Source organism: Nerophis ophidion, linkage group LG20 (assembly GCF_033978795.1).
Source record: "Nerophis ophidion isolate RoL-2023_Sa linkage group LG20, RoL_Noph_v1.0, whole genome shotgun sequence".
Classification (NCBI taxonomy): Eukaryota; Metazoa; Chordata; class Actinopteri; order Syngnathiformes; family Syngnathidae; genus Nerophis; species Nerophis ophidion.
The window spans coordinates 14615330-14628169 of record NC_084630.1 but is presented as its reverse complement, the minus strand read 5'-3'; the positions used below and the strand labels follow the sequence as shown (position 1 = coordinate 14628169).

The following is a 12840-nucleotide window of genomic DNA, read 5'->3' as shown; positions in this document are numbered from 1 at the left end:
GGACAGAAAGGAGGACTTTTTTTTTCCTCCATTTGGAAATGCGGACGTTATCAGCACCACTGTCTAATTCCAATCAATGCAAGTCATCAGAATCAAATACACCAACTTATATTCTTGTCTTCATGAAAGAAAGGAATCTATGTGTGTTAAACATGCTTGTATTATCATTAAACACCATTAACTTGTTAACAAAAATGTCTCTTTCATAAATAAATAAATATAAATTATAAATAGGAATGAGGTAGATCTCCTCGACTTGGTCAATTGAAAAGTAGCTCCCCTGCAGAAAAAGTGTGAGCGCCCCTGCTCTAAATAAACGTCCAATTCTGAATTACTTGATCAATATAATATACCCATAAGTCATTAAATTTGCTCTCTTTAAAACATGCGGAAAAAAATGCATATCCTCCGAAATGCTGACATGTAATAGTCACAAATTAAAGGATTTTTTTTTAACCAGGATACATCCATCCATCCATTTCCTACCTACCGCTTGTTGCAATTTAAAAAAAAAGTTAAAAGTCTTACGGAATAATAAATGAACATCATACTATAGGAATGTAAATGATGCAAGTGTTTGGAAATGAATGATTTAAACATTTTGGGAATGTCATTGAATGATATTTGGGAAAATGCCACTAAGCCCTTTAGATGCATTTAAAATACTGAGTCATTTAAACATATTGAATAGATTGTATTTTACACTCTCTCAGTTGATTAAAATGGGTACCTTAAATAGCAAGTTAAGTATAAAGTGTCAGGCAGCTGAAGGAACTCTAATTATTTTACTGTGGGACTGTCAGAAAATATAAGAGTTGTAGTTCTATTGGGAGAATTGCCTTGTTAGACCATCCGAGACCACCGTAGGTAGCGTGAGTTTACTGCGACACTACAGTTGCTCATGTTAGCCAAGTTAACTCATGTGTGTTGAACTGGCGACTGAAATAAAGGAGTCACACATTATGTACATATACAATGCATATAATCACGTTTCATCCAACATATATTAACATTGTTGGCCGAGGGGAAACTGGGTAACACATGCCACACTGACAAAGCTTACCTTTTGCTACTATAACAATCTACAAGGTTAATATGGGTTGCTTCTCTTTCTTCCCCGCCATTTTTCTGCATTATTTTGTATCTCTAGTTATAATTACGTATGTGTATTGTTGCATTTGAACAACTGTATTGTTGATAATATAGGTAAATTATTGGTATTGTTCATTATTATTATTTTTTTCATTATCATCATTATTGTTCAGTAGTGCTATTTCTAGTGGCTGCGATGAGGTGGCGACTTGTCCAGAGTGTACACCACCTTCCGCCTTATTGTAGCTGAGATAGGCACCAGCACCCGCCGCCACCCCAAGGGGAATAAGTGGTAGAAAATGGATGCATGGATATTTCTAGTGGTATTTGTAACGCTCCATTTGTCACGCTCATTGTCATTTCTGTATTATTTATTTCGCTAACTGCTTCTTTGCTATCACGTTTATCATCATAATTGTACATATCCTATTTGCTGATGTTGCTTTATTGTTGTTGTTGTTGTTATTGTTGTGTTTACTGTTGTTGTTTTCATCTCTCTGTCTTATCCCCCTCTTGTCCTCACAATTTCCCCCTCTGTCTTCCTTTTTTTCCTCTCTTTCTGTCCCCTCCTGCTCCGGCCGGGCTGCACCAAATAATAATATAAATACATTTAGTAAAGTCAAATACAAATAATGCAACAAGAGAAGTATCCTACACTTCTCTTTTGTAAAGCAAATCTGAACAATGATATGGGCATCAACATCAACTATATGAATTGCCTGAGAAGCTGGAAAGGACAAAAAAAAAAAAAAAGATTAAAAAAAAAAAAAAAAAAAAAATATATATATATATATATATATATATATATATATATATATATATATATATATACATAGAAAATAATATATATATATATATATATATATATATATATATATATATACATAGAAAATAAAGGAGTTGCGTATTAAACAAGCCTGGTTTCCTCATGACATGGTGTCAGAGTTAAGGACTACATGCCTACAGTGAGCAAATAATAGCAAAGTTTGGGCCAGGATGTCAGGTTTGCCATTGACAGTCTGTTTGTGTTCTAGTTTTTCCTCTGTGTGTTTAGTATTTCCTGTCCTTAGTTCCTGTCAGCACTCTTATTTTGTCGGTTTCCTGTCTTTCTCCCTGAGTACTGTGTTGCCCCTCAGGTGCGGCTGATTGGCACCTGGCCACACCTGGTGACAATCAGTCCAGTCCTATTTAGACCTGTCTCCCCATCCAGTCACTGCTGGATTATTGTATTGCATGTATCTTCTGTATTGTCGCTCCTGACGTGTCATTACAGCGTAGCGGCAAGCTATATTTGGTCGCTTTGTGTAGCTTACTGTTTTGTGTTCCCTGCTTCCAGTTTTTGTTTGTTCATAGCCTAGTTTGTTATCCGCCCACGTGCGTGCTTTTTGTTTGTACCCTTTGTTTGGTTTTGTACTAGTATTTTATATTAAAGCCATGTTTCCTTATTCAATGGCCGCCTCCTTCTCTGCATCTTGGGGTTTGTCACCAACTGACTGTGACACAGGAGCCGTTAGTTTTTTTCATCCATTAGAGTGGTCGTTATGGAGGCAGCGCTTTTTCTTCATTTTCGGACCTTACAAGACCTCTTGTATCCAGTCTGAAAGCCAGAGACGAAGTAAAGAAACACACAGACAGACGTAGCAAATTATAGCTGACCGCAACTTTTTTTTAATTCATTTTCATTTATCATATGATGGATAAACGTATTGACTATTGGCCAAATCCTACAATTGTATTACATTTTTACTGCCTCTGGACATCTCATGGAATTATTTTAATGCCATCTAATGCCTTAATTTTTGCTTTTTAATGATCTGCGGAAACCCTGTTGTTTTATATATTGGTTTGCACTGCAGCACTTTAAGATGTAATTACATGAAAAGTGTGTAACAATTAAAATGTATTGCGATCACTTATTACTTCTGGCGGGTGTTGTGGCATTCTACTCTGTTTAGAGATCCTTGAACACACCATAAAATCACCTCTGTCTTGTATTCTTACAAAGAGATGACATCGGATACCAGATACTATTCATATGCATGTACACACAGAATAATGTACAATTCAGGGACGTCAAACTCATTTTCAACGTGAGCCAAATTGCAGTCACAGAAGTCCTCAGATGGCCGTTTCATGATATTACACAAGTGCCCTTTCATTGATTATTATAGTTCACCAACAAACTGATGGAAAACTTCCTTTGGAATCAGAAGTTAAAGTGACAAGCAGATATTTAGTTCGGCTGGTGTAGATTTTAATTTGAAGAAGATTTAATGACAAAAAATGACTATTTGCATGCATTATATTTTTTATTTGTCAACATTTATCTAAGAAGATTAAATGCCTTATCCATCCATCCATTTCTACCGCTTATTCCCTTTTGAGGTAGCGAGGGGCGCTGGCGCCTATCTCAGCTACAATCGGGCGGAAGGCGGCGTACACCTTGGACAAGTCGCCACCTCATCGCAGGGCCAACACAGATAGACAACATTCACACACTAGGGCAGGGGTGCCCACACTTTTTCTGCAGGCGAGCTACTTTTCAATTGACCAACTCGAGGGGATCTACCTCATTTATATATATCATTTATATTTATTTATTTATGAAAGAGACATTTTTGTAAACAAATGTGTTTAAAGATAATACAAGCATGTGTAACACATATAGATGTCTTTCTTTCACAAAGACAAGAATATAAGTTGGTGTATTACCTGATTCTGATGACTTGCATTGATTGGAATCAGACAGTAATGATGATAATGCCCACATTTTCAAATGGAGGAGAAAAAAAGTTGTCCTTTCTGTACAATACCACATGAAAGTGGTTGTTTTTTGGCATCTAATTCATCCAGCTTCCATACACTTTACAAGAAAAACATTGGCGGCAAATTGCGTAGCTTGCTTGATTGACATTCATGGCACCCGAGGGTCTGCTGCCAGTTCATTATTATGAAAAAATGACAGAGAGGAAGGCGAGAAACACTTTTTATTTCAACAGACTTTCGCGCCGTCCCTTCCGTCAAAACTCTAAAGGCTGACTGCACATTTCCTATTTTCACAATAAAAGCCCTGCTTCATGCTGCCTGCGCTAACAAAATAAGAGTCTCGGAAAGCTGGCGTGCACATCACTTGTGCACGACCGCTTTCTGAGGGATCGCTTGTGCACGCCAGTTTTCCGAGACTCTGTATTTAGTTAGCGCAGGCAGCATGAAGCAGGGCTTTTATTGTGAAGATAGGAAATGTGCAGTCGGCCTTTAGAGTTTTGACGGAACGTACGGCGCGAGAGTCTGTTGAAATAAAAAGTGTTTCTCGCCCTCCTCTCGGTCATATTTTAATAATAATGATCTTGCAGCAGCCAGCGTCATCTCACAAGACCCTCCGGTACCGTGAATGTCATTTAAGTGACGTCTTGGTGAAGATTGATGATCACTAATTTTTAGGTCTATTTTTTTTAAAAGCCTGGCTGGAGATCGACTGACACACCCCCCGCGGTCGACTGGTAGCTCGCGATCGACGTAATGGGCACCCCTGCACTAGGGCCAATTTAGTGTTGCCAATCCTTAGTTACGCACTATATTTCCATGCATTGCTGGCCATATAAAGTTATGTGCCGTGCCAGATTTGAGTTTGACACCGGTGCGGTACATAGACAGATACACCTAGGGCCTGATCTACTAAGATCCGATAACCATGCGCTAAACAGTGTGTGCAAACTTTAAAATTGTTTGTACTGTTAGTGGGCATGTTGCATGTGATCTACCAAGACTGCGTGTACAAATTAAAAGTGGAGCAGATCGCCTTATTTAAATAAAACGTTTGCGTGTACTATGCAGCTTTCATCACGAGGGCTCTAGATCAGGGGTGTCACACTTATTTCAGCTCAGAGGCCACATGGAATGGAGGAAAATCCAGTCGCACGTCGACAGGACTGGTAAAATCATAGCACAATAACTTAAAACTTAAAGTAAGACAACTTCAGATTGTTTTATTTGTTTGACTTTGACCCAAAATAGAACGAAATACTTCAAGTTCGCTCAATATTCTGAGGAAAAAACTGGTGCGATTTCAAAAACACCATGAATAATACAATTAACTGAGATTTAATCTCAGTATATCTACAGAGCAAATAAAATGTAAGTTACAGCTCATCAAGGATTGAACAAAAAACAAAAACCCTTCTATGTATCAACTACCTCATTTGTCATTTCCACATATTGATCCTGTGCTAACTCAACAAACCATACAAACTGAAGTAGAAACGATCTGGGGGAATAAAAGCTGTGCAACGTGTGAACAACTTCAACAAACCAAGAATAAAAACTTAAGACTGACAGTATTGCAGTAAATCACACACTGTTCACTTTTAAAAATTTGCACTGAAGACAATAATTTTCACAAAACTATATCAATGTGCGGTGTCTCATGCAGCATTTAAAGTGGGGTTACTTGTTTATTTTACTCCTGTTTGTTTTATGTTGGGTTTGGGGGGAATCGCAGCTTCGCTTTACTGTGTAACTCTTGTTTAGTATACTTGCTCGCCTTGGTATAAACTATTTGCTTGCTTAAAGGCCTACTGAAACCCACTACTACCGACCACGCAGTCTGATAGTTTATACATCAATGATGAAATATTAACATTGCAACACATGCCAATACGGCCGGTTCAGTTTACTAAATTACAATTTTAAATTTCCCGCGGACTTTCCTGTTGAAAACGTTGATGAGGCGTATGATGACGCGTGTTTGTGACGTTATTGGTTGGAGGGGACATATTAGCCCAGCACCACTTACAGCCAAAAGTCGTCTCTTTTCATCGTGCAATTACACAGTATTTTGGACATCAGTGTTGCTGAATCTTTTGCAATTTGTTCAATTAATAATGGGGAAGTCAAAGTAGAAAGATGGAGGTGGGAAGCTTTAGCCTTTAGCCACACCAACACATGGTGTTTCCTTGTTTAAAATTCCCGGAGGTGAAGCTTTACTATGGCTCAGAGCAGTCAAGCGAACATGGTTCCCGACCGCTTGTCAAGCGGCAGGTTTCGGTGAGAAAATTGTGGTAAAAAGTCGCCTCTTACCGGAGATCAGCGGAGCTTCTGTCCTGCTGCAGCTTTGTGACTTTCCTCAGAGACTGGCGTCAACACACCCGTGGACACACCCCTCCGACTATCAGGTACTATTTAACTCACTAAAACACTAGCAAAACAATAGAAAGATAAGGGATTTCCCAGAATTATCAGAGTAAAAGTGTCCAAAAACATCTGAATCGCTTCCAATGCAATCACCTTTATTTTATAATTATTTTTTTCCCAGTCCTTCACTCTAAATTTCCTCATCCACGAATCTTTCATCCTCGCTCAAATTAATAGGGAAATTGACCCTTTCTCGGTCCGAATAGCTCTCGCTGCTGGAGGCTTACATTATAAACAATGTGAGGATGTGTGGAGCCCTACAACCCGTGACGTCACGCCCACATCGTCTGCGACTTCCGGTAAAGGCAAGGCTTTTTTATTAGTGACCAAAAGTTGCGAACTTTATCGTCGATGTTCTCTACTAAATCCTTTCAGCAAAAATATGGCAATACCGCGAAATGATCATGTATGACACATAAAATGGACCTGCTATCCCCGTTTGAATAAGAAACTCTAATTTCAGTAGGCCTTTGACACAATTGCTATTGTGGCATCCAGTGGACACATTGAGAAGAGCAGTTTCATTAATCTAAAAATGCAGCCCAGTTTTACACTTAGCAAACTCATCTCGCGGGCCAGATTGAACCTGTTTGCGGCCTGCTCTAGATCATTTACTGCACATTCATGTTATATATAATGCTCCTACTAGTAACATCTTGCTGTGTGATCTACCACATAGCGAAGGACATACACAATTTGATTTCTTATTATGCAGCTAATTTTTATTTGACAGTTTTTTTTTTAAATATCTTGTGAGACATCATGAAAAAAGTGCACTTTATTTGTTTTAAAATATTGTAGTGGCGTTCTGTACAAAAAGTGCACTTTAATTTAGTGTTGTTTTGATATGTCATCTTAGTGACATCATGCACAAAAGTGCACTCACAGCTTGTTTTATAATATCCCTGACAATCTTGCACTTTGTTTTGAAATGACATGAATGTTTGTGCCACGGCTTAATACATTTTTAATAAATACAGTTTTGGTAAATTCACTTACCGTATTTTTCGGACAATAAGTTGCAGTTTTTTTCATAGTTTGGCCAGGACTGCGACTTATACTCAGGAGCGACTTTTGTGTGAAATGATTAACATTTATTGTAAAATATCAAAATATATTCACATAAGAGACTATAGCAGAGGGGTTAGTGCCTCTGCCTCACAATACGAAGGTCCTGAGTAGTATTGGGTTCAATCCCGGGCTCGGGATCTTCCTGTGTGGAGTTTGCATGTCCTCTCCATGACTGCATGGATTCCCTCCGTGTACTCCGGCTTCCTCCCACTTCCAAAGACATGCACCTGGGGATAGGTTGATTGGCAACACTAAATTGGCCGTAGTGTGTGAATGTGAGTGTGAATGTTGTCTGTCTATCTGTGTTGGCCCTGCGATGCCTGCGATGAGGTGGTGACTTGTCCAGGGTGTACCTCGCCTTACGCCCGATTGTAACTGAGGTAAAGCACCAGCGCCCCCCACGACCCCAAAGGGAATAAGCGGTAGGAAAATGGATGGATGGACGTAAGAGACTAAACGTATAAGATTTCATGGGATTTAGCGATTAGAAGTGACAGATTGTTTGGTAAAAGTATAGCATGTTCTATATGTTATAGTTATTTGAATGACTCTTACCATAATATGTTAGGTTAACATACCAGGCACCTTCTCAGTTGGTTATTTATGCGTCATATAACGTACACTTATTCAGCCTGTTGTTCACTATTCTTTATTTATTTAAAATTGCCTTTCAAATGTCTATTCTTGGTGTTGGGTTTTATCAAATAAATTTCCCCCAAAAATGTGACTTTTACTCCGGAGCGACTTATACTCCGAAATACGAGAGAAAGAAGGTGCGAATGAAGGTTTGGCTTCAAGCGGGAAGATGTTGAATAGACAACTTTAATTTGTCAAGTGTGGGGCACAAGCGTTGCCACCAAAAGTAGCATTACTGCTAATATGTAGCATCATTTGAAAAGTCACCTGCTAATAACTTTAAAAAATACAGTTTTGGTCAATTGACTTTGATGTTATTTCCTTTTCTGCATAAAAGTTTAAAATGAGTATATATCAATGCAGTATGAACAAGAATGTTTTAATGTAGACACATAGAATCGTCATAGTGCTGTGATTATATGTATCAAGTGTTCATTCAAGGCTAAGGCAAAATATGGAGATATTAAGTTAATCATTGTCACACAAACACTAGGTGTGGCGAAATTATTCTCTACATTTGACCCATCACCCTTGATCACCCCCTGGGAGGTGAGGGGAGCAGTGGGCAGCAGCAGTGCCGCGCCCGGGAATCATTTATGGTAATTTAACCCCCAATTCCAACCCTTAATGCTGAGTGCCAAGCAGGGATGTAAGTGAAGTGAAGTGAAGTTAATTATATTTATATAGCGCTTTTCTCTAGTGACTCAAAGCGCTTTACATAGTGAAACCCAATATCTAAGTTACATTTTAAACCAGTGTGGGTGGCACTGGGAGCAGGTGGGTAAAGTGTCTTGCCCAAGGACACAACGGCAGTGACTAGGATGGCAGAAGCGGGAATCGAACCTGCAACCCTCAAGTTACTGGCACGGCCACTCTACCAACCGAGCCATGCCGCCCCATGGCTCGGTTGGTCCTATTTTTAAGTGGTCCTATTTTTATAGTGTTTGATATGACTCAGCTGGGATTTGAACTCACGACCTACCAATCTCAGGGCGGACACTCTACCCACTAGGCCACTGAGTAGTATCGTGATATGGCCTAAAAATATCGAGATATTAAAAAAAGGCCATATCGCCCAGCCCTAAATACAGGGTAATCGTTATTGATATTGGTATCATCCAATGTCACATGTGGATAATCGCTATTGGAATTGTCTGTATAAGACCCTGGTGGGAACATCCCTATGCTTCATGTTTTTATCAAATTATTTACCTGAAATACAATGATTTGCACTCCAAAAGTTTAAACAAACAGTTGAATAGGGATGTTTAGTAAACATAATTTGAATACCCGACTTGTCCAGGGTGTACCCCAACTACCGCCTGAATGCAGCTGAGATAAGCTCCAGCGACCCTAAACGGGATAAGCGGTAGAAAAATGGATGGAGGGAATATGAATACCAGTATAAGATCTTGTTTCAGACCACATTCATAGATAATGTGTGTAAACTCACCTGACATATTAATCCATCGAAACCCGGGTTACTGGAGAAAATCCCATTAGTATTAGGTAAATCTTGTTGTTCACATCAAGCAAAGTGGCGTGTACACATGAAAAGGTCGTCGCCGTATGAGGATTAAAGGGAGCACGCGGCGGCGTGATCAGTATGCTGCTGGTGTGTCGCAACTCTCCATGGTGCTGAATGACTGATGCTTTATTAAGAAGCTGCTACAGGCAGCTTTGAAACACTCCCTTTGGCCATGCTTCAAATGTCTTCATAATATTTTGTTTACGTAGGTCCCTGCCTTTCACTAACTTTTACCTAGAAGGCCTTTGCTTGGTTTGGAGCTGGTAGGCCGAGGCCCTTATGTCATGACAATGTCATCTAAAAACTTGGAAAAAAAAATATTTGTATTTGATTTTATTTTTTCCAGGTACCACTAACAAGGGAGCAGCTTACCTTGGCTGGAAGGGGCGACATGAGCCAAAGTGAGCACACACGCGACAAACAACCGCAATGACAGCGCCATGCTGGGAGGGAAGACTTCAGGCGTCACACCACCAGCCGTGTTAGAAGAGCCTGGGGGTGGAAGCAGAGGTGGAGGTGAGGAGCTGCGCCCTCTCCTTCTGTGCATAATAATAATAATTGTGTGTGCGTCCGTTTTGGAGTGTGTGCTGGATGGTCAATAACACGCAGCAGCAGTTATGGGGCTCATATGAGAAATGCAGCAGATGGGGGGAGGACAGAATAGCAGACAGAGAGCACGGCGCGAGAGAAACCGACATAACAATTGAGCAATCGTGCAGCAAAGTCTCTCAATCTGCTGTTACCATGGTGATAGCCCCGTGCCGTCAAAGGGAGCGAGAAAGCAAAGAGACACGCTGGGTTTGTGGACGTCTGCGTTTTCACTAGTAAATATGTGTGAATGTGAGTCGTAAGTCCTTAGTTAGCCCGGAGCAACGTTGGCCACTGACCCACAAAACAGCCGTAATCCTTCCATCCACACACAGCTTGACAAACACACACACACGCACCCACACACACACACACACACACACACACACACATTAGGCCACTTTTCAGTAATCCTAAATAAATAATGCAGCAGCGGCAATCTCTTCCTCCCAAAAGGAGTGGTGAGCTAAACAGCCGAATGGAGGGAGAATGTGTTACAGTGCATAGAACACATGATGCACGCACACAAGCAGGAGGAACAACGGGAAGATGGCTCGTCAATATGACAAGGCGCTGACTGGAACTTGTAGTGTAATGGAGGGCGTGTGTACGTGCACGAAGAAAAATGTGTGGAAAATGCTATTTGAGGATTTAGACCAGGGGTGGGTGTCAAACGTATGGCCTGAGGGCCGGATCAGGCTCGCGAACAGGTTTTTAAGTATACATTTTAACCTGAAATTTTTGAATGAAAGAAATAGCTGTTCTATATGTGTCCACTAGATGTCGCAATAGCAATTATTTGCATCTTTGTAGATGATGCTACATATGTACAAAATAAACCACATGACATTAGTACATCAGTCGAGGAAAATGAGCAAACTACATAAATATTAGGGCTGCGAATATTTGGGTGTCCCACGATTCGATTCAATATCCGTTCCTGGGGTCGGAATTTGATTATATATCGATTTTTTCAATTTGACGCGATTCTCGATTCAAAAACGATATGTTTCCGTTTCAAAACGATTCTGTATTCATTCGATACATAGGATTTCAGCAGGATCTACCCCAGTCTGCTGACATGCTAGCAGAGTAGTAGAATCTTTTAAAAAAAAAGCTTTTATGGGTTGTACTTGTATAGCGCTTTTCTACCTTCAAGGTACTCAAAGCGCTTTTACACTACTTACACATTTACCCATTCACACACACATTCACACACTGATGGAGGGAGCTGCCATACCATTTATAATTGTAAAGGATAATGTTTATCAACTGGTTGCAGTAATGTAAATTTGTTTTAACTATTAGACGAACCAAAAATATGACTTATTTTATCTTTGTGAAAACATTGGACACAGTGTGTTGTCAAGCTTATGAGATGCGATGCAAGTGTAAGCCACTGTGACACTATTGTTCTTTTTTTTTTTTTTTTATAGATGTCTAATGATAATGTCAATGAGGGATTTTTAATCACCTCTATGCTGAAATTATAACTAATATTGATACTGTTGTTGATAATCATTTTTGTTTCACTACTTTCGGTTTGTTCTGTGTCGTGTTTGTGTCTCCTCTCGATTGCTCTGTTTATTGCAGTTCTGAGTGTTGCTGGGTCAGGTTTGGTTTTGGAATTGGATTGCATTGTTATGGTATTGCTGTGTATTGTTTTGTTGGATTGATTAAAAAAAATGAAAAAAATAAAAAAGAATACAAAATAAATAAAAAAATCAATTTAAAAAAAAAATGAAAATGGATTCTGAATCGCACAACGTGAGAATCGCAATTCGTATTCAAATCGATTTTTTTCCCACACCCCTAATAAATATCATCCTGTAATTTGATTTTGATAAAACATTTTTATCTTGATAGATTGAAAATTAACACCAATGAGTTGACTGGTGAACAGTATCATCACATCATTTATTCAGAAAACCTAAATAACGACAAATAAAGATAGAATACTATTAACCACAACATGTAAGAGTAAAAAACAACAACATTATGATTTGTACAATTTCAAAATGTTCTTGTTCTATTTTTAAACAAAGAAAATAATCTGAAGTTGTCTTTATTTTTAAATTATCGTGCCGTTATTTTAGCACTCCGGCCCACCTGGGAGTAGATTTTTCTCCATGTGGCCACAAAATTTTAAATGAGTTTGACATTCTTGATTTAGACTAAGTTAAATTAGGTGAGGAAGATGTTAGTTCTTGGCCGTAAATGACATGTTTGATGTTACAGTGAGAAAAAAACCTTCAAATTCAAATTTGTGTGTTTGTTTGCATCTTTACGTGTGTGTGTGCGTGCGTGTGTGTGTGAGTGCGCGCGGGTGCGTGAGTGGATGAATGTGTTAATAGTCCATGTGTGTGTTTTTTTGTGACCTGCGTTTCTATGGCCTTCTTGGTTGGTAATGACAGGAGACAGATTTAGGTCATTCCTCAACAAATGTCCAACATGCACTCCGAGACTAGAGTAAGTGTGTGTATCCGGTACACACTCACGCACACACACAAGTATTTCCAAGCCTTGAGGGAATATTAGATAGATTACATCCGACTTCTAAGTTCAATCATGCCTAAATAAAACCATATTCACACCATGCCTTCCATATAAATGGCACTGATTTACATTATAAGAGTGTGCACACATCATGTGATATTATAACTGTAAGAAAAACTTGGCGCACACACACACACACACACACACACACACATATTTGCCTTTTCTTTTTAAAGTCC

General features: G+C 39.3%; 1 protein-coding gene across 2 annotated transcripts in view; it reads right to left on the bottom strand.

Moving 5' to 3' along the window:
• LOC133538770 (adhesion G protein-coupled receptor L1-like) overlaps nucleotides 1-12840 on the bottom strand; it is a 106705-nt gene that overhangs the window by 39314 nt on the left and 54551 nt on the right. For both annotated transcript variants that reach the window (XM_061880539.1, XM_061880540.1), the window contains exon 2: nucleotides 9890-10009. In XM_061880539.1, coding sequence (XP_061736523.1) covers nucleotides 9890-9959 — 70 coding nt within the window. In that variant the 5' untranslated portion in view covers nucleotides 9960-10009. The remainder of the gene's footprint in view (nucleotides 1-9889; nucleotides 10010-12840) is intronic.